Source organism: Nipponia nippon, unplaced genomic scaffold, assembly GCF_047370975.1.
Source record: "Nipponia nippon isolate SJK-2023a ecotype South Korea unplaced genomic scaffold, ASM4737097v1 scaffold_20, whole genome shotgun sequence".
Taxonomy (NCBI): domain Eukaryota; kingdom Metazoa; phylum Chordata; class Aves; order Pelecaniformes; family Threskiornithidae; genus Nipponia; species Nipponia nippon.
The window spans coordinates 4,271,459-4,294,891 of record NW_028262337.1 but is presented as its reverse complement, the minus strand read 5'-3'; the positions used below and the strand labels follow the sequence as shown (position 1 = coordinate 4,294,891).

Sequence of the window (23,433 nt, the reverse complement as noted above, 5' to 3'; positions counted from 1 at the left end):
GGTTGATTGAACTTCTTTGAACATTTTAATCCTCATTCCCATTATTCTAACATTATTTGCTTTCAGGCAACACCTTTTAATACCTGCAAATATTTTAAACATGTATTAGCACTATAAATCTAGCATTAGTACATATTTTACGTTTCTGTGGTTTAATTACAGCAAATTTATTTTAACAGAAGAAAGCAAAATCATCCTTTATAAAGACTATAGCTAAACTGAATAACAAAATCCCAGTGACTGGGCAGAATATGCAGGTCTTTAGCAAGCTGCAGGACAATGTGAGGAGCACAGTCTAAAAAGATTATGCCTTGGTCATTACATATAGCAGTATAATTCAGATTTGTGTTCAGACACTGTTCTTCTAGGGAGAGAACATCATTGGAGACTAGAAGTTCAACAAGCAACAACAAAGTAAGATTTTATTCCACAAGCTAAGGCCACATATTCCTAATTAATATAGCATACAGCCATTTGAAGTGATATGGTGCAGTGCAGAACAAGGGCCAATATAGCAAGCAGTGTTGTGCTAGCAGCCCTTTAGCTTGGGCTCCCCTAGAGCTGGTGAGAGAAAGCCAGTACGGAGAGCTCTTAGTGGGGTACAGAAGGAGGTGGCAGGGGAATGAAGGGACAGAAAAGGCAACAACATTGTTTGCTCCAAAAAGATTAAGGCCAATATTCTAAAAGTGCCTTGTGGAGAAGTGCTGAAAGGAAGTGACCTGACCTTTTAAGAATTATTCCAGAAAAGGGAGGAATAGAAAGTCTGAAGAGGTCACACATGCAAAAGAGCTACTGCTCATTAGGTTAGGTTTAGATTTATTCATTGTGTTGGATCCAAGTAATGCTAAGCCATAGGGAAAAGGATGTGTTAGTTGCAAAAATAGCATCTCATTAAACAACTTCAAGGACAAGAAAGTCATAGGTGCTTAATGTAGAAGCATTATTCAGGGATGAATTGCCAGAGCAGACATGCTGTAGGTTTGCAGAAAACATTTCAATGAACTAAGACGACAAACTGAGTGGCATTACTGGGTCACAAAAACACCCACCAGAAAATATATGTGGGTTATAAGACCTCTGTTAAACTGCAGCAATATTCCTAAAACTATAAACTGAACTGGGAAAGGCCAAAAAAAGAGTGAGCACTGACAAAGCAACAAGTCAATCAACTTCTCATCCACATGTAACTGGGGAAGTACGTACAAATATTAAAGCAGATGGTACCCATAACGATCAGTATGATATACTAAGCAGCCTTTTCAAATGCCATGACTTCTTATGTCTCTGTGACAAAGCGTGACTTTTTTTCAGCTTACCACATTCATATGAGTAGAATTTTAAAAAGACAATAGAGATTTCATTCAATGAACTGTTAACCAGTAAATAAAATCTTTCTGGATGCAAAATTCTTTTCATATTCTCAAATCAGTTCTTAACACGAGTCTGGTTAGAGCAGAATTTCCCAAGTTCTTTAATACCTTAACAAAGGTTTGATACACTTCCAGATTTGTATTTCAGCCCCTTACCTAGATAAGAGCTATGATTTCTGTCCTGTAGAATTTTCTCAAACACATGGCTTGGAAAGGTGGTGACTCTGTCTGAAGACTCCTGAACTACTGTTCCACTCCAGTCATAGGCCCCAACAGCGCCCAGCAGCAGAACATCCTTTAAAAAATAAAAATCAACATTTTAGAACTACCTATTTCAGAAAAGGTGTGAGTGAAGTTGAAGTTACCATATGTAATTTCCTACATAGTGTTTAAGGCAGTGATGTACAGTCTAATGACGGCATGCAGTTGACTGGAGCTGCTTATAGTTACCACTTACACGCAGGACTTTACTGCCCTATTAAGAGGGATTATCACCCCTCTACTGCAAGAGGATAAGTGACTGCTTTGGCTCCCAAGGCACTGCAAGTCAAAATAAAATGGGTTTGTTTAAACCCTGTGATAATTTCGTAAGCCTGTCCACCTTGGGGTTGGGCTTGCCAAGTCTATGCTTTTATGCACTCGTGATCCCCAAAGACTAAGGATCAGACAAACAAAACTGTAAGAAAAAGCTAAAGCCAACAAAAGTGCCAAAGACAGCACACAAAAGCTGATGGAAGAAGATAAGAAATTTCATTCTTTAAGTGTATTGTAAGGAGATGTCCTTGTGAGAACAGTTAAATCTAAAATCCAAATTAATATAGCTTATTATAAAGAATACTTAATACAGAAATATACTTAATCTTAGACTTGTACACATAAACCAAACATAGTTTAGATTCACATCATTAAAATTCTTTACTGAACTGAGATACTGTTATAGAAAACTGCAGTAAAAATAGTATGTGTAATTTTCCTGAAGAAAACCCCAAATCTTTCTTAATTTTTGCCATTTCCTAGCATCAAGTGCATTGTAAATTAAAACTTCAATTTGTGCAAATACAGAGGACCTTTTAAAAATTATTTCGTTCATCTTTAAGGTATATGAGAAAGAAACAACCTTCCTGTATTTTCAGTTGAAAGCTACTTGAACCACACTTGAATTTTACAAAGAGGACCTATTGGTCAAGATAATCTTAAAACTGATTAGCAAGAAAACTATATCTGATATATTGTTCTTTCTAATTTCTAAGTGAACTATGCTTTAAACAAATGTTATTAACTTTATAAATACTAGACGAATTCTTTTCAGACTTGATTTATTTCTATCTTGGTGACTGCCTAGAAATAGGCCATGTTTACAATATGGTTTCAGTTCTTCTGAGTTATTCAACTACAAAATATTAACTTGGAGCAACTGAATTTTTCACGCTATGTGAACTCAGAAATCACTGAAATAATTGGATTAACACATCTCAAAATCATTACATGAAAGCAACTATTACTCAACTTCACACATTACTGTATACCTTTTCATTTTAGGGACATACAGCATCTACTAGAAGTAATTTTTGCGGTATTCAAATAAAAAAAAAAAAGAAGAGGATAATTTGACATTCCCCTGCTTGTAAAAAAAAAAAAAAAAAAATCTTAAAATCGGTCATTGTGTTTTATTAGTCTTATTTTGTTGCACTTCTAAGCACTCATGTCTATGTAATTAAATCTATTTGTATCATTAAATAATTAAATTCACATACCTTTTTTTGTGAGTAATGCGCACTGAAGCCCACCTGTGACATTTCCATTTGGAATGTATCACCTTGATCTGTACCTGGGAAAACAAATATTCACATACGGTTAACCCTATAGAACCACACAAGAGATCCAGTATTGCTGCCTCTGAGCGTAGCTATATAGGGACTGTATGTTATTTTTTCCAAATCCACCAATTCTGCTGAAACATTTCCAACATTTACAAACAACAGAAATACAAGCGCTAATAAACTGTAGAATATTTGGAGGATTTAATGGCAAATTGGTAAGATGGAGCCACGATGCTATGAGTCTCTTCCAAAAAAAGGCAGAAGATCCTAATGATAAAGATGGCTTGAATCAGTCTGCACAGTGTTGTCACTGTGGCTAATCTCTTTTTATGTTTCCTACGAAGCACTAATAATACACTGAAATTAGCAGCTTTAATAACTGTATATTCACAACTTTCAAATGAATGTTTATTATCATATAGGACTTAAAAAACTGTTGTAATTGTCTTGAAAAATACTGTTGACGTGGAGGAATATTTCCTAAGCTCGATGGACAGGACTCAGGTAACAGGAATTCAATGGGAGTACAAAAAACCCAAGAGGGGGAGCTCGCCCGATCCCCTTGACTTGATTAGCAGCATGGGCCTGGTAAAGAATAGACAGAGGTGAAAGAGAAGAGAAGGGAAGATTTCATCCTGAGCACGGGAAGGTTGCAGCTATGAAAAGCTCCTTAGGGAGGGCTGAGGGCAGGTCACAAGTCTCCCAAGCACAGTCTAAATTTGACTTTAAAAAGCTGGCTTTTGGGGGAACAAAGTGCCTCTGAGTTGCCTCTACAGCACCTTTCTCCAATCAGTACACAGAGGACTGTGGGCAATGCTAGGGATACAGCCTGGTAAATGCCACACAGGTTGCATTACTGTAGTGTTTCAGTTCTGTAATCAGTAACCTAGTCTTCTAATTTGCTTTTTAAATTCACAGTTGCTTAGCATTAACAGAAAAAAAAACAGGTGCGTGTGACAAGCATAAAGATACCTTTAGTCCTCTGGTGGTAATAGGTCTGAATACATTTGGACACATACGGACAAGCCCCCATTGGATGCCTGAAGCCCAGGACGTGACTGAAGTTTTCAGCACCTGGGGAATATTTCCCACAAACTGCAGAAACTAACTTGAAGCTCAGGCTCATTAGGGGTGGAGTAGCTGGGGAAACACCCGTGCAAACCAGAGCTCTCCTGGGGAGCAGGCAGCAGCCTGCAGCTCCAGCTGCCCCTCGTTTTCACAGTACTACACTAAGGTAAAGCTTAATAAAATCCTTAGCTCTCCTTAGCTGGGAGAATCTGATCTAATTTTTCAGAGACATTGAATATTTTACCTTCTATACTAAAAATGCGCTCTCCAAGTGTTCCCGCTTCTTCCAGTAGTGCAGCCTCAGATGACACATTAAAGAAATACTTTTCTGTTGGATGACTAGCAATTCCTTTGATTTCTTTAATTAAGTTTTTAGTATCGAGTTCATGCCTGATTAAGTATCCCAAAACCTTGAGTAAAAAAGAACAAAATAAGAAGAGTGAAGGCAATCACGGTGTTACTCTATTTCCTTCTGTATTATTTGAGTAAATATTCTACATATTAAAAAAAAATTACCTTCATTCATACTACTGAATTGCTTATCAGACTGTATTCCTACACAAAGAACCATTCAGACAGGAAAAATACATAAACCAAGGCAAAGGAGAAAACCACTGAAGTTGCTCAGGTAATATTGGTTTTGCTTTTTCAGTCAGTTAAAGACAACTGATATTTCACTAGTTCATAAAGATTATTTTCACTTAGTTTCAGTCTCGCCAGTGTAACAACGCATGCATTATATAAAACTTATACATAGAACATGCAGTTTCATACATATACAACAAAAAGATCTTTCAAAAATTGCAATAATGTATATAATTACAGTATTACTTACAGCAATGCCAAATCTGGTTATATTGTCTTCATTGCATTTACCTATCACTGTTTTCAAGTTGGAGCCATCATGTGATTCGCCATCCGTCACAACCACCATTACTTTCGTGGCTGTCGGACGTCCTCCGGATTCAGGCGAGAAGGCATACTGTCTGTTATAAAATATTGGATTTATCACGTCAATTTATAATGGATGGAATTTGGTATATATACTCTAATGAATATGTCTGTCACTAATGTAGAACAAGGTGCATCTGTAGTGCTTTTTGTTTAGAAAGTAATTATGATCCTGTCCTGGTTTCAGCTGGGATAGCATTGATTTTTCTGAAACCAGGACAGATCCTGATAGCTTCTTCTCAAAGCACTGCTCAAAGAGCCATCAGAAATGTACTCAAGGAAGCAGAAAAAAAAAAAAGGCAAGTAGGACTGGATGGTATTTCTGATAGAAATGCACATTCCAGGGAAAACAATTTTTTTTGGTACAAATATTTCTAAATAAAATGGATTTTTTTGTCAGAACTATTAATGTTTTGTAACACCAGAGTAGCCAGGAATTGGCTCCATGAAGTTCAAACAAAAGGGGAAGAGTATTAATAATAGGTTCCTCAATACTACTGCAAATATTGACACACCATTGAAGACTGAGTCTGCCCCTAAACAAGATTTTCAAGGCCATTTGATTCAGCATATATTTTGGCCTAGAGCCCTGTCCTCGATTCAACTGCAAAATAGCATCTTCCTATTGAGAAACAGATCTGGTTTGTGTACATATTCAGAATCACGGCACATTGTTTTAAGTTTTTCCTATTTTTCATGCTGCTGGTGCTGCAGTGACAAACTGACAACAGACAAGATATTTCATTTACTGTGCAATCAACCAAAGCCTGACCTGCAAACACAAATGTTACTGGTCCCACTGAATCCCTGGATAAACTTTACTTCTTTCAATGGTTTTGTATCTTTCCTAAAAACTTGTCCATGGTGTTCCATGTACTGTCATGTTTAGACATCTGTGACAGCCCAAACAATTCTGCTGGGTACCAGAACTACTTTAGCGTAGAGTTTAACTCAATGGTTAAAGACATGCTTTCCAGCAAGTCTAGTTTATATATCCCTGTACGGTTCTGCATGGGGCACTGTAAATGTACCTGAAGGATTCTGTCTGGCACTGAGAATCTCCTCAGAGGCTTCAAGCACATGCACTTCCAATGGGAAAGAAATTCAGGATGTGCCCGTTGCCTCATACGGTAAGTTACAAGAGTTGCACAGTAATCAGCGATGTGTTTTACCTTGCATTGTCAATGGCTTTGAAAGTATTAGTCAGATCTCCTCCCTTCTGATCTGTTCTCGCCATTGCTTTAACAACCTCATCCTTTGTTTGATATGTATTCAAGTTGAACACTACACGGGGATCATTAGCATATTGAATTAAACCCACCTATGCAATAAAGAAATTATGTTAGATTATCATGCGTTACCATCAGTTACACAGAATTATGATGCTTACTTATTTATCAGGTTGGAGCGAAAGATCTGCAGATGCACATGGGGTTATAATTTTCTTTAAACACATATAAACCCAATTAATATTAACACATTTGGAAAGCAAAGAAAGCTAAAATGCTCTTGCATCTTATGTGATTTATTATGGACTACAATATGTTAATGCAAACAGTCTGAAATAGTAGGCATTAAATGTTTGCTTCGTTACTTCTGGGAGAGCTGATGGGTAGCAATAATACAAGGAGCTCTGGGGAAAATGAAAAAATAACAAAAATTCTACAAGCTGACAGCACCTTAATCTGATCTCTTCTAAGGAAATCCTAACGGTTAGTTACTTCACAGCACTGCAAACCCTATTTATTTTTAATACAGGTGAAGCTAAAGACATATGCTAAGATGTACATTTAGCAGGAAAGAAAAAAAGAGAAGATGCTAAAGGTGAGGTTCAGAAAGGACTGAGCAGGAAGCCTAGCTTTTAAGCACCTCACTTCCAAAGTCGCCCAAGGAAGAAGGCAGCCTTTGGGAGAGAGATTTCCAGTGCCCCAGTCTTTGTTCCCAGAACTGTTTATCGAAAATGGACAACTGTAAAGACAGAAAATGTTTAAAAAAAAGGCAATAAAATTTTCCTTACCATCACCAAATTAAAAGGAAAAAAGAACGCAAAGATCAGACAGTAACCAAGCAGGAAAAACTCCTATTTTAAAGATGCAGCAGTTAGAAAGTAAGAGCCATACGAAAAGCCTATAAAAAAATCTGTTCTACCACATCCCCACAGACTACATTTTAATTACTTTTACACCTAATGCATGAAAGAGATCTGACTCCACTGGACATGACCTAGACTTCTATTTCAGTTGGTTTATGTTTTTAATCAAATTACAAATCCCTTTTGAAATCGGTTAGTTGCGAGATAAAAAAAATAACAATACTGAAAGATACAGGACAACTGCATAATCTCTGGCTTTGGGGGAGGTACTGTAGTTATGCTAAAGCACACTTGGTTTCCTTTAAAATTGCTAATAAAACCCACAGCCTTTTTTTTTTTTTTCTTTTTTTTTTTTTTTTTTGGTAAAAGATGTCTTTGACTTACCTGGGTTTTGTTAACGCCTATGTCTAAGCCTTGTACAAATTTTTCCAAAAATGCCCGCACTGCATCCCAGGGATAAATGCTGTTTGACTCATCACAAACCACCACAACATCTATGAGAGAGGAACACTCTAAAACAAAAATAAAAAGTGGAGATTAAATGCACTTTCAGTCTCAATATACTTACAACTCTTTGGCTAAATCCAGAGGTGCATATTTAGGTCTCATACAGGCAACACTTCAGATCAGGAAGGATTTGCCAGAATGAGGAGACAATAGAAGAATATCCAGATTTTGAGCCTGTGCTGGTACAACGCCTCTGAATTCAGAGGAGTGAGTCCATCCACATTTACATCAGCATTGGATCATGATTTGTCAGTCCTTACATCTGAATCACAGGACTCTGCATTTTGCACATACATTTTTTTAAAAATCCCAGGTTAAGAGTCCCCAAGACAATTTATCTTGATTTCATTTGATGTTTCTTTAATTGAATCTGTTTCACACATGTTGCCTTACTTTGAACAGCAGGAGAAAAGCTTCTTAGGATCTGGAAACTTGGACTGATTTCAGAACAGACTCCTGTTGCATAGTATTGGCTTCCACACTGCTGTGCCCACAAGGGACCACAAGTCTTTAAAAATAACAACAAAAAGAAACTGTAAAAATAACTAATACTTGTCTCACTGTATCCATATACAAAAGCACAATAAGCAGGACTACAGGCATCTAGGATCAGAGAAGCCCTCTTAGGTTATCAGGCCAAATCCCCTGCAATCACGGTGACAGTGTAACCCCTTTCATAGACTTTCTCACTGTGGATTTTCTATTCATGATCATCCTAGTGCCTCCTTCTGCAAGCTGGCCCCTCCAGACTATACGCAGCTATAACATCTAGGCAGCGTGACGCAGTCTGCAAGAAATGTGTCCTGCTTTAAGCCACCTGCTCTGCAAACTATTGGTTTAAAACCAGGGCTAGTATTTGCAAATCGCTTATAAGCGTGCCGAGAGGTACTGCCACTCACCAGGAGGTGGCATTAGAGCCACGAGCATGCAGAGAGGAGCTTTTCTTGCCGTGCACCCGATTACCACCAACAGCGTGACCAGACTGAAGAGTTTTGTGACCAGTGCGCACACACACATTTATTAATTTGAGAAGTCTTGTTCCCAAGGGAAATTCACTATTTACAAGTTAAACTTCATCATCATCTCCAGTGAAGGTGCAGCCTCACAGTATGCACTGTCCTATTTAGCTGCAGCTAAAAGAAGATTGGCCCTGGCCGCACACACCCTCGGCTATGTGTTTCATTGCCTTCCAGGGAAAATAATCTTGTTTCTTTGCTGAAAATGATCTCTGTAAAGAGAAACCAGCTGGTTGCATGACAGCCACACCTCTGATATTAGAAGAATAGGTACAAAAGTACCTAGATAAAAAAGACAGATACTCAGACAGTATTTTGTCATGAGAATATTTGAGGGGGAGGGATTTTCTTTTTAAAAGAAAATCATGTTAGGAACTCAAGAAAAAAACATAACCTCCACATCACCTCTGTCCAACAGTTCTGAAAGAAATGATAGCTTTGTTACATACACTTCTGATTGCCCTATCCAGTTGGGAGAGCCTGGAAAACAGAAAATGCACCATCTCTACTTAGGAAGAGAAGAGAGAGTGAACAGCACTATTACACTTTTCTCAAGAATATTAAAAAAAAAGGTAATTAAAGGCAGAAGTAAATGGAAAATGAGCTAAATCACACACTGGTTTACCACTGGTAGACCACATCACACTACCCTAACATATTTGGCAAGAGGGCAGATTTTCTAGACAAGGGAAAGGAAGTATACCTATGTTATCTGATCTTGAGATAAGTGGTCTTTTTAGCTGCTACATGGGGCATGATTAGTTTTACTGGAAAAGACAGATATTTATCGAGGTGAGAGGTACAAAATAAATCCTCTATATGGTTAACTATGAAGCTGGAGGAGAGTTACTAGTCTTAAAAAAGGGAAAAACCCTAATGTTCTAGCATTGTTACAGTCAGAAATTTAAGATATATCATTAATACAGGGGAAGACTAGGAGTTCACATATGAAGAACTGATAAACTTTGAAAGTGGAATATTAGAAAGGGGCATAGCCTTGCTCTTAAGGACTAATGTTAAGTAACATGGACATAAACTGGGAGCTCACTGAGTGGAAGAGAGGGGAGCAGACGGATCAGGCACTGGCTGATTGCAGTGACCATGAGCATGCAGCCAGCACGCAAAGCAAATATGGCCTAAAGATACGTGACAAGAAGCACTTGGAAGTGAGTCAGGGAAATACCAAATACACTATATAGTGCCCTGGAAAGACTCATGTAGAATACTGCATAGATCTGGTTATTCATGTCCAAGAGAGGTGTATTTTAAAAAGCACATTTCAGCCAAAAAACTGTGTTTGTTTAGCAAAGCGAAGGACAAAGGAGAATGATTGTGGGGTGTTAAATATAGAAGGGAGATTTTACATGTAGGGAGATGGGAGCTGTTCCTTTCAATTAAAAGCACAGCACTGCCCCAAGAACGAACTGATAGAAACTCAGATCAGAAATCTGGAAAAAAGTTGTTAACCATCAGTGAAATTCTTAAGCACGTTTCCAACAGGACTAAGCATGCCTGAGAAAAATTTAATGAGCGTATGGAAATTACTGCCCTGTACTTATGATACGTGTGGGAAGCAATCACATGGCATCAAACAGCTGAACCAGCAGGACTCATGAGCTACAGCACAGACACGCCAGGCTGGGTCACACTCCAGCCAAGCAGCCCAGGGATGCAGCACAGACTGGTGCAAGCGGATGGAGGCTGAGAGAGAAGCAGCTGCAGGACGAAGGAGCACAGTGAGCTGGGAGGAGGAAGCCCTGAGCATAACCCAAAAAGCCCATCACAGAGGCCAGCTGAGAGAGACAGCGTCTCCGAGCGAAGTCCTGGCCGGCAGCAGCTTGCAATTACGAGCAGACAGTCTCTGCTTGTTGTCCAGTTCTTGCCACAACTATGTCATGGGTCTTTTGATATTCGTTGAGGCTGAGTCACAGTTAAGCACCTGTCTCCATTACCCCATTCTCCTTATGTCAAGAAAAACTCCTGTCACCAAAGACGTGGCTAAACGTTCACATCTTAGCATTCAACTTTTTTTTTGTTACTTTATGCAATTTAAGGAGCGTCAATCAATAACATATGGATCAGGAAATTCTTTTTAACTGAGAGTAGTTCAAGTATTATGAGAGAATACAATTTTTTCTGCATGAGATGTTTTAAATCACTGCAATTGCTGGTACTGATTGAAAGTGGGTATGCATGGGACAATATTAACAGTAATTAAAGGTATTATGCAAGAGACAGAAGATATTGATTAAAAAAAAATCTTATTCTCAAACCAATAATCAAGAAAAGCTGTATTTTGAAGTTACGATTAACCTTACTAACTCCAAGAAAGCTGCTGGAAAGGTTGGAATTAGACTTACTTTTAAGTACTTCAGTAAACTGGGCTATGTGGTAATGAAGGTAATAAACATTTGAATACTTTTGCGATTACTAGGAAGATGCAACAGAAAAATACAAAGCTTAAAGTGAGCCTCAAAGCTCTTTTGTCTGTAGTTTATTTTTTCACTTATTTACTGCACGTGCCTACAATGTATGCACTAAACCAGGATACACCTACACTGCAACAGTTTTCATGCTTACAGTTAAGATTGTAAAAAAGCATATTAAACAGGTGTTAACTTCCTTTCAATTATGAACTCTGTTTTACAGGCTCCAAGGAGAGTGGTTTGCAGAATATACATAGAAAATGCATCTTCCTCCAGCTCACTAAACAAATAAAACTTATTGCAGATCCATGGGACTAGAAATCCTAACATCTCAGGAGAACAGTCACTGTGCAAGTGCATATGGTGGAGGAGAGATCCCATACTGTCTTTTGAAAGCGTAATCAGAACTATACAAGACTGCCTTAAAGATGTCCATGGTGGAAATATTCTTGCCTATGTTATCTGACTTAAATTACAGAATCTTTAGTTACGTGCCCTTCCATAGGATATGTAGATAAATGATGAAGGAGAGAATTCATAATTTTCCTGATTTTGGACCCTAGGTAATGACAGTGGAACGAAATATTTTAAAATATGCAAAATATGGATTAATCGATGCTGCATAATAAAATACATTCAGCTTGGACTTATCAAGAGCTGTGGAATTCTAGTTTCTTCATTCTCCAAAGGAATTTCTGTGTGTACTGAATATGTCCTTGATACATACCAAAAATCCTCCTGTTTTTGAGTTCTGTATCAGAGTCAAGCCAAGGTTCATGACTTCCTTTATCTCAGTCACATTTGGAATATTTATTAAAGCTGAAATAAGAAGAGATTAAGTAATGACAGAAGAGTAAATAGGACGTAGAAGTAATTTAGTAAATTAAAATTCCTTTTCAAAAGCTTGATTTCTCAGAATCTGAGACGCCTTTTCTGTATATAATTCTGAGACGAAATGAAAACTAATCTTTGTCAAAAATTTGCTAACCATTAACTACAGACATGAATTAAGTATGGCCATTTAGAGTACCTGCCCTCAAGAGAGCCGAAGGCAAAAGAGAGGAAGAAATGGTCTACCTATTGAGCATTTTTGGCTGGCTGAGTAGCTGCACCCAAGCAGCTACTGTTACATTCCTCAGGACACCAGACTCCTCTGATCCAGTATCAGGCTTTAGACAAAAGCCTGGAAAGAGCGGTGGAGGAAAGAAATGCTCTGCACCACAAATAAATGTAAAGTAGGCGTCCCACCTCAGTCTGCTGCCCCATATTTTCACTGTATCCAAAAGTGAATCCCATTTTATGCTCAGTTTGCAAACACACAGAGGCAGAAAAGGCTTCACACCCACTCACACACTCATCCCTCATGCACTCCACATTCACAAGTCCCCCTGGGTGTACCAGCACAGACCCCCGACCCGGCTGATAGCTGGACCCAAGGCCCCCCTAAGCTGGCTGGTCCAGCTGAAAGTTTGCTAGGGAACCCCCCCCCCCCACGCACACCTGGTTTGGGGAAGATATGGACACCCACTCTCCATGGCAGCCCGCACCAGGCCCCCTGGGCTGTGACCCACCGTCCTGGTCCAGCTGTCAGCACAGAGCCCCTCACTGATGCAGAGCCCTGGCCCCCCGCCCCCCCCCCCCCCCCAAGCGGCAGGTTTTGGGACACACACCGTTCCTGTCCCATGGCTGGAGGTTGCTCCCGTAGCTGACACTGAGACCCCAGTGGCTCCAGCAGCTGGCACCATAGGCCAGGGCACCCACACCCCCAGCCCAACTCCAGTGGCAGGCACTAATTTTCACTCACACACACATGGGTCTCATCAGTAGCTGGCACTGAGTCCTTGCAGCACACACACACGCAAAGACACACATGACAGAGACTGAGACTATGCAGAGAGATAGTTAAGAAAAAAATTAATAAGACAGATTGGCCTGGTGCAAAACCAAGGAAAAACTGAACAACTGTAGCGAGACGTTCTTCATTACAACTTACCTTGTAAATTCAATTTTTTACATGTTGTTTTGGATGTACCAACAGGACATGCATAGATATCTCCAGTTCTGTTAGCTGGATAGCCACTCCAGGGTGAACCAACCAACAACCTAAAGTAACAGGAACTTCATTAGGTCTTTAATGATACTGGGAAAGCCCAGCAGCATTATTGCACTGCACACTGTAGGTAAAGAGGCTTTTACCAGATATAGTACCTAAGGCACCTGGGAGTCTTCTCCACAGCTGTTCAGCAGCTTTACTTGCATGTTAATACACTGGATTCACCATGGGAAACTTTGGTGGAGAAACCTCTGGGGATTAGGCTGCCTCAAATATGTATACTGTTGTTTCTGTGACATTATGTCACAGTGTCAGAAGAAATACAGCGAAGATATTAATATATACAGATGCATACAAATTTAGAAATATATACATTGGGGATTGAGAGACAAAAAATGTTTTGTCCTGTCAGTTAACTGATTCCTTTGAAGTTATTCTTTTTGCTCATAAGAAGCATTTCCTACAGGATCTGCTCAGCAACAGTCAAATGCTTATGTCTGAGCTTGAACACTAACACACCTTGACAACACTGAGTCAGAGAGAAAATACTGCAAGTGATAAGAGTCCACTGTGTGAAGTATTTAATCCTGAACAAGAAAGTTAAGCTTTATGATAATTCGTGCCTACAATGTAAGTGATTAACTTTCTCTGACTCATTCCTTTGTCTGTCGTAAGATTTCCCCTCCAATATCTGCTCCTCAAGATCCCTTTAATTTTTATCTGAAAGCCTTCACAAACCCAATTAATTCACCCCCTGGGAATACTGCTTAAGAACATCTATTTTTCAGCACAATTCTCTGAGGGAGTGAAACCACCAGACAGCATAGGGCTGTGTAGGGCTGGAAGAGAAGCACCATTCTTTATACAGTTTGATGTGCAGTGAAGTAAGGGTAAGGCAAAACATGACCATAGGAAGATGACCTCAAGGGATATGAAAAAATGAAACACATTACTAGAAAGCAGAGACTCTGATTATTCGCTCCAGCAGCCATATGACTTTCCTTTCATACAGAACAGTCTATGGTAGTAATTAATGCATTTACAGGACAACAGAAGGACAAGCAATGGGACCCCAGGACAGAATATGCAGTTTCATAAGAAACCACCTTTTTCAGTTGGTCAATAGATTGCTAAAAGCAAAATTGTTGTCCTCTAAAATTTTACAGGTAGCTACTGCACATATCTTGCACTATAAAAAGAACACATTTTATGAAATCATTATGTTTCAAAGCAATTGCTAGATATCATATTAACTTTCCACGGATCATCTGATTTTACTGCTGCAATTTCATAACTAGTTTGAATAAAATGACTTTGATAAAAGTACATCGTTTTACATGCACAAGCAAGAGTCTGAGTCCTTCTTAGCTTTCTCAAAGAAAATACTGCTAACTGCATTTTTTTTTAGTTTATTTCATCTCAATTAAACACAAACTTAAGAACAGAGACAATGTTATTCTGTTTTACCAGTTTGACTGGGGGTAACTTCGGATTCTATTTTCTCTGTGCAGCAACATTTTAAAAATACCTACCTCCTTCTCAATTACCTTGCTGAAAAACAGTGATTATGCAGGCAGCAGGAACAGGATTTTGTGTACTTTTAGCATCTCTAAACCTGCAATTCAGGTTCATATAAATACCTCTCTATATAAAACCAGTGTATGTTACACTAGCTGTGAGGAGGCCTCTGATCATCTGCTTGTTTTCTGAGGAATATAGCTTTTTCTGCATAGCTCAGGACCAAATAACTAGAGCTTAAGAGAAACTATGCTATTGCTCATGTGCCAATAAATGATACAACCCACAAATAGGTGTGGTGACACAGAGGGCTGGAGCCAGTCAATAGTGATTGACAAAAGGAAGACATGGTCTTACAGTCCCTGCCACCTTGCTAGGTACTACAGAGTTATGTGCAGTTATAAATGCTAACTTGGCTGATGGGAAAGAGGAAGCCCTAACAGTTTTCATGGAAACAGAAAACAGTTTTAAAAAGGATAGCAGAACTGCATGTGTAATATGTGAAACTGGAACAGCTTTTCAGCATTAACTGTCAAGCTGAACATTGCACTGTGTATGTTTATAAATATTTGTACGTTTTTTCTAAGTTTCCCAGAAGGCAAATGTATTTCCGAGTCCCTACAGGAGGACAGCTACTGTTCAAAGAATGACCACAACAGATCTTGGAAATACCCCCTGCACCGCTCTGTCTGGTCACAAAACAGACTGTATATCTCTGCACCGCACTGGCATCGCTCTGCATTCATGGGTTATCCTGAAGCCCAAAGCCCACAGTTTCACTCACAGAGTGAGAACAAGAGAAGGAGAAGTGTCCTTGAGTACTAGCTGTTCACAAATCCAAGCCTAACTCCAAGCCTAACTCCAACTCTCACCCTTGCTATTGGCATAAGCTAGAGACAACCACCACCCACAGAGTTTAGAAAAAGCAGTTCTCTCCCTTTCAGCATGCATATTTGTGCTCACTCCATGGGCTTTATGCTGCTTCAGCGGTAATATGGGCTCTGAAACTCCTGTTTTCCCCAACCTCAACATTAATCCCAAGCCAGATATCTATTTACACCAAGGAACCATCACTCTTTATACCCAATCCACTTCTAGAACTTAAAATTCAGAACTGTATTGTCCTTTTGCTAGCCCTAAAACTAACCTTGTAGCTGTTGCATGGTACAAACAGAAAAATGTAAGCCAAACAAGACAAACTCTTATAATTTTAATCCCAAATTGAAATCTATGCCAACTGTGCCCGAAGCAAACTTAATTTTGTCTTTGATTTGGCTTGCACTCCTCATACTTTACTGGAAGTTATTATACTACTTTCCCCTTTGCTGTACTAGCCTTCCTTGTAGATTTGTAGGGTCCATGAATCTCAATGCCGTAACTATGCTGTAAGCCAAAAAATGCCACTCGATACAGAGAATTTAACACTTAGAACTGACTATTACCGACACTGATTTTCAGAAATGAACAGAGCTATTAAAACCCTTCCCTTATTTGACTTAACTAGTCTAACCTGCCATCAATACGCTCCTGAGAAAAAGTTATTAACTGACTTCTGCCAAGCCTAGCCCTCTACTTTTAATTGCCAACCTTAAAAGTCCTAGGAAATAATTTAGTTATTATTTCTCTCATATCCTAAGCCTTACTTAAGCTTAGTACTAGCCTTAATCTAGATTAGAAATCAGCAAGCCTTTGAAAATTAACATAAATGACGACAGTAGAGAGTTACACAATACTGCTCTGGGAAAATGTATGTGTATATTTCTGAAACATCAAAAGTGAAGAAATCAAGAGAGTATATGGCTACCATCCTGCTAACTACAAAAATATTTTTTTACTGTGATTAAACAGGATGCACAGGAAGTGGAGTGCAACAGAATGTATCAGGAAAGCATGCAAGAAATGAGTACTAAAATACTTGAAAATGCTTGTTTCCAAATAAACTTTATCATGTATAGTATATTAATTAAGGGTCTGTTTCAGCAATGAGTTAAATATTTATTTTTACAAAACTTCCTTATGTGTCCTTGTAGACTGTCTTTACACAATACTACAGTGATTAGCATGTAATATTGCCACTAATTTTATTATTCAGCTCCTCAATCAGTCTCCAACACTGTATACAAAGCAATGGAACTACATGAAGTCAAATAAAGTTCAGCGGCAATGCCATACCACACAGGCTGCAGGAGTGGCAGATCAAAGTGCAACAGGAATTATTTCTGGGAAATTACACCATGACAAAGCTAGTAACTGGCAAAGTGTGATGTAGCAGAAAACAAAATCAGAATTCATGGCGAAGGGCTGAATTCCCAGCTGTTGTCAGAGCACGTTTTATATTTTCTGGTTTCTGTTTTTCTTTTCATGTGTTTGCTCTTTAGTGTGTTTTTTTAAACACAAAGATGGCTAACAGGAAGTAGGAAAATAAAAGTAGAAAGGACCTCTTAAATCATCTGTCCCTTTTCCCTACAACTGCAGGAAGCAATGAATAGATATGAAGACCAGAAAACTCTTCACTCTCATAGATGCTTCTCTGCACACCCTAAAACACTTATCGCCATCTAAAACTTTCGATCCTTTGAACAAAAGACTCAAAACTTCAAAAACTACAGCGAGCTATGCCAAGAGAGTTTGACTGACAAACTTAAAAGGCCTAGAAAACAGAAGCCAGAGCTGCTTCTCCAAGCAGGAAAAAGGCAAACTGTAGGGCATGCAGTTGGGGGAAGCAAAAGCTGGGCAAAGAACTCAATGTTAGCAGTGGTGCTGGCACTGAAAAGATGGAGCTGTAACAATGGCAGCATTTCGTTTTTGTTTCTGGTGGTTTGTTTTTGTTTTTTTTTTAAAGTTGGCAGAAATTACCCTCCTCATTAAAATCAGAAGGCTTTGAAAATGTATTGATTTCAACAAGAGTTGCTAGAGAAATGTGTCTTTTTGGCAAAACATCTTACAGGTCTCAAGAGGCAACACACCCCCTCAGGAGAAAGGCTGCTGGGCTTTGATGACTAGTGAGCAGTGTGCAATGATTTTTAAAACTATTTAGTAGTGCAATGATTATGTGATATATCCATAAGGGCAGTGCATATTAAAGTGTCATTACTAACACGATATGGAAGGAAACAAAATATTTAAAAACACAGAAATTCCATAACATAAACTCCAAAACAAAATTCAAAAATTCCAAATCCTAAGCATGCAGACACAACTGAGCGGGGTGGCTGCAACTTAATACTAAACAGTCCCACAAGAGCAGACCATGATTTTAGCTCTGTTGTGGGATGTATCCACAGGCTGAAGACACATATGGGTAGGAAAAAACATTTTAACAGCTATATACAGCTGTTCAATCTTCCTCACCTGAGACAGGTATAAAAACAAATCTCAGCATGGAGTAAGTACTGTTATCTTTGCAGAATGTACTATCAGCTTCTGTTCAGGGCATGCACATTCAAGACGAACTTGACAGGGTACAATACACCTTTCTAAAAGGTTATGTTTCTAAAATAACAGAGAATTTGGTCTCAATTTAACGTTCAAATACAGATCATCTCATGACAGGGAGAACCAGAGCATAAACTGAATGATGTTTCTGTTGTGGCTAATTACTTGTGTGGTGGACTGCCTAAACTTTTCTAATTGATGAGTTTCTTTGGTGTTCACAATTTTCCTTGAGTTCATTAAAGAGCTCTTGTTTTGAAATTCCCACCAGACACCGTGAAATGCTTGAGCTGTGCTTGACTTGCAAGTTTGTCCTTATTTACGAGCATCACATGCCATCAATGCCCATCAATGCACAGCAGACCAGTGTCCAATTATCCTGGATCATCTGACTCTACACAAAAAGGGCTCCCTTGCTGGTTTGTGTCACAGCTTCCCAACATGTACCAGCCCCCTCTGTAGCCCTGCGCTCCTGGTTGGACTGTCTTCCCTCTTCTCTCTGAGCTCAATGCCAAGCAAAACTGATAATATACTGCTGCATGCCATCCCAATTCTGCAAAAATTCTCATATCATTTTCTGTAGCCCTTATTGCCTCAGAAGATACACCTCCCAGAACTACAGCTGAATAATACAACTAGCATCTGCTGTTTTTTTCTTTCTCTCTCCTTTCTGCTCTTAGAGAGTACAGGAGGATTTTTAAAGCTGTATTTAATATAGCACCATGTGATTTTACAGAAGCAAGGTCTAGGAGGTGATGAAATTTCTAGTGGATCTCAGATTCTGGATAACCTCTCTCTTGGAGAGAGGTGCCACCCCAGCAGCATCTGATGTGGTGAGCAGCCCCACTATGCCTGAACAGAGTTTTCAAGTGCATCATATTCTTGCTGCACAATGACAGTCCCTTCATAAAAGCATACGGTGATAAATGCTTCCCTCTCACAGAAAGTAGCGTCTCAAACTCATGCAAAGCTCGGACTGTTGATCACCCTCTTAGTTCAGCCATGTCTAGTGCTCTACACATGGACTGCAGCCTCTGCATCACTTATATGAGAAACCAACTCTACTGAACAGCTTGAGTGTTGTTTTTTGGGTTTTTTTTTTGTTTGCTTGTTTTTTAAATAATGCACTCAAGAATAAGCTCTATTGTCCCAAGAAAAAGAAAACAGCCTAGAAATGAAGAGAACAAGAGAGTAAACCATGACTGACTTATTTTTTTTTTATGATTATCTAATGATTTATTGAGAGAAAGACTGAAAAGAGCTTTTCTTCACTGAAGAGTATGTAACAAGTCATGGTTACTCGAACAAGAGCTGATAAAATCTCTCTGACTTTTGGAGCTATGGTCAGACACCGTGCAGTGAGTGAACAAATGATGAAGTGCCTATTTACAGAAAAGTATCCCAGATTAATAATATTCATATACGTGGGAGAAGATAAGAAAAAGTTAATCCTTTCTTTCCCGAACTCCACCACACGTTATCCAAGAAAGTGGTAGTGGAGGAGGCTTTATATCAGAAGTAAAAATAAAACAGGGAAATATAAAACATAAATAGCTTGGTTGAGTCTGGAACCTAGTGCTCCTGTTGCAAGCTTATAGAAAAACTTACAAGAAGAATGAAAAACAAAACATAATTTCTCCATGTATGAGCCAAAGCATTCGATTCACTTCAGGCAGACATTCTTGTTCTCCTTCAATGGCTTTACACAGAAGTTTCAAAAAAAGAGAGCTCTGATCTATGGGTGACTAAACACATAATTAAAGCAGGCAGAAACACAGCGAGAAGCCACCACAACATCAGGCAAGGAGTGGGGGTAGGTTGGGAGCCTACCCAACAGAGGGAGAGAAAACGCCGAGCTCTTAGTTTGGAGGCTACAGCTCTGCTCTCCTCTTAATTTACCTCCTGGTCACCAGTGGTAAACACAGTAATGCAGAGACACAGTGACATCTAAGTAGTCTTACATCTTTGCATATGTAACCAATTGCAACTGCACAGTGTCTCTGTGCAGGGCTATGTATAAATGTCTCAGCTAGCTCAGTGGTTTTGTATGGGCTTTTCCAAACTTGAACATAAAAAACATCTTCACATGCATTTCCATGGATTTCAGATTTTAACATCTTACTTTTTATTGAAAAAAGTTCAGTTATTTACTATCTGTCCATCATCACTTAAGCAAACATGCCAGTTTGTGGCTATTTTGGCTCTAACTCTGTTTCAATCTATGGATCTAAAATGTTGTATCAGCTTATGATAATATATATAACTTGTGTGACTTTCCGCTATAGACTTAAAACCATGTATACCCAAATAACCACTTAAAGTATTTGAGCAACACTGAACTATTTATTGACACACAGTCCTTGCCATGAAAAACACCTAAAGCTTTGTAGCTGCTGAGGCTGCAGAAGAGGAAACAGTATTTTCCACTAAACGGCCTTACTCTGGGTTACTATTATAAAGTTCTTTTTGAAACCAACATTACTAGAAAAAATATTTTACTAATTACTCATCAAGCCCAATATTGTGGCAACAGTGGATTTCACATCAAATTTTATGGCTGAAGAGATGCAGCAGACACAACGCCTTTGCTAGTATTATGTTATTATATACATCCAAATATGCCATCCCTTGAGAAGTGAACACTTAATACTGTATCAGACACAAAAGTATATAAATTTAAGTTCACTTAATTTTAGTATTAATAATTAGAACTTCCCAGCCCTAATCATTTGTTTTAACCTCAACAATGTTAAAATGGAAAAATATCCCACATATATGTAATGTGTTACAAAGATGCTATTGGTACAGGATGGAATGAAATGAGTTAAAATTCTACAGAAATTGTGAGTCTGAGGAAACATGTATTGGAAATGAAAGTAAAAGATTAACAGAAAGAAAGACCTCAGATCGCACTGCGTAAAGGAAAAAAGCCTGAACCTTCACATGCATATCTTCAGAATATTTCAACTTTTGTTTTAATAACATAAGTATTTATTCATAAGAAGATAATTCTGATATAAAAAGGAACTAACCGGAACACATTTAAATGAAATGTGGAATTATAAAAGAAAAATGAGTTGCAACATTTTCTTCCTTTACCTTTTAACTGGACGTATAACAAGTTGTTCAAACTGCTTACCATTTGCCTTGTTCACTTATAAACTGTTGAACTGCATATCCAAATTGCTCTCTTGATGGACCAGAAAATGTTTTTGCTTCTAGGAGCCCAACATTGTAGGCTTCACAGCAGTTATGAAGAATGCCTGTTAACAGAAAGGTTATGATTATCACAGAAGCAATTAAAGAAGAATTTTGATCCCAGTGAAAAAGGCTCTTCATCTGTGCCAGCTCCCCTGATAGAAGAAAATAAAATGTAGCCTTTGACACGTGCAAGAAAAAAACAGCCTTTTCCCTACAGTATCCGTTTATGCATGCGTAATGACTGTCTAGCACTCTTTACAGGTGTTATAATATTGTGGGCAGAGATCAATGACTCATTCACTGTTTGCCTTAACAAAAATTGCAGCATTACTAATGGGAATATTTTAGCTGAAGGGAGACAAGAAATATGATTCAGAGTCTGTTATCCTCCTTTACCTCAAGGCAGAAGTTAAGCTTATGGCACAGCAAACACGTCAACGGCCTGCTGAGGTATGTTAAAATCAAAATGCACTGACTGTAACTGCTAATACTGTTTGTATTCTAGTGTCTATCTGCAACTTAATGTTTTAAGCACTGGAACAGAAATCAGATTATCTACTGCATCAGAAAACCTATATTTTTGAGTCATTTCATTATCATGCCAGAAGCCTTTGTTTTCAGTCCAAACAGTCTGAACAGTTGTCCAAACAGGAAAACTTATAAATACAAACATGCAAGATAGAACTGCATTAATAAATCATGACACTTAACACTGAAACTCCACTTTGCTGTGGTCACAGTATTAATTGCTTTTCCTTGGGCACTTGTGTGCATAGGAATAAGGGTATTGCCACTTCATGCCATTTTGGAGGGAACCGGCAGTGTGGACTGGGGACAAGGTCCTAAGCGTCACAAGTTTGCAGGGCATGGGGGCCCACTCCTCATTCATAAAGGACGTGATTTCTTTCTGATCAAGAGCTGTAGGTGGACATCTAGGAGAATGTACGCTAAAGAAGCTGCAGGAAAAGGGCCAGAGTCCCCTAACAGCCGGGAGCAGATAACTCCTCCTCCAGCTTGGACGTGGAAGGACTGAGACAATGGTGGGATCCCAGGAACAAGCTACAGCCCAGCTAAGGAACACCTTAGGGCTCCTGACAACCCTCCAAAAACGGCAGCGATGGAAGAAATCATGACCTGTGGTTGCACTGTGCAGTTACTGCCCGAGGTTCCCAGGTGAGGCAGATTCACGGAGTTGCTCACTGGTTAAACAACATCCCTCATGTTTCCCCTCCCTTCCTGTGTGCCCAGACAGAATGAGTTTTATCTGCTCTACACATAAAACACACCTCACCATAGGTATTTAGTATGAGTCACTGTGTAGTAAAGTGGCAGCGTTTATGATAATCCCTTGTAACAGGGACACTTTAAGGAGAGATGTGCCGATCTTTGGTACTTAAAAATATAAGCTTAAATTCTAAGTGTTTCTCTAGTTTTGATGGGCAGAGGGCTCATTGTTGGTATCACTCTCCTCCAGGTCCCAAAACCAGTTTTGGAAGGGAGGTTAACAGGGATTATATCAGCATAAAATAACCCATCACAGTAGCTTAGCTGTAATAGTAAGAACAATAATAACATCATAGTGAGAACATTAAAATCACAACTGCAGGTTTGCAGGCAAAGTTCACGACATGTAAAAAATTTCAATGAATTCTGTACCTTTGCCCATAGAATAGAAAACACAAACGTTACTAGCAGAAGACTAAATACAACTCACACAGTTACTGCTTTTTTACCACAAACTCAAAACAGGAAATCATATATTAGTTACTTCTAACAACCACTATCTACAGCTGGCCTCTGGAAAGTAAGCAAATCACCCTTTGCTAAAAGTATAGTTCCTTGAGAAACATCCTTAGAGATAAATATATTTCCTGAGTCATGGAGAAGAGAATGTGTACAGACATATCTCCCTGTGTTTTGCAATACTTTTGACACTAAACACAACCGCATATATTCATAGTTCAAGCCCGGGTTTTGGG

The 23,433-nt window shown here is 38.9% G+C and overlaps 1 protein-coding gene across 1 annotated transcript in view; it reads right to left on the bottom strand.

Moving 5' to 3' along the window:
* Positions 1–21,592, bottom strand: part of ITGA2 (integrin subunit alpha 2) — a 53,705-nt gene extending 32,113 nt beyond the window's left edge. The window contains exons 1-10 of the mRNA XM_009464886.2: positions 21,393–21,592; positions 13,244–13,353; positions 11,978–12,069; positions 8,202–8,316; positions 7,686–7,813; positions 6,382–6,530; positions 5,094–5,244; positions 4,503–4,668; positions 3,125–3,198; positions 1,527–1,665 (exon numbers count right to left, since the gene is read on the bottom strand). Of these exons, the coding sequence (XP_009463161.2) occupies positions 1,527–1,665; positions 3,125–3,198; positions 4,503–4,668; positions 5,094–5,244; positions 6,382–6,530; positions 7,686–7,813; positions 8,202–8,316; positions 11,978–12,069; positions 13,244–13,353; positions 21,393–21,592 (1,324 nt within the window). The remainder of the gene's footprint in view (positions 1–1,526; positions 1,666–3,124; positions 3,199–4,502; positions 4,669–5,093; positions 5,245–6,381; positions 6,531–7,685; positions 7,814–8,201; positions 8,317–11,977; positions 12,070–13,243; positions 13,354–21,392) is intronic.
* Between the last annotated feature and the right edge of the window lie 1,841 nt (positions 21,593–23,433).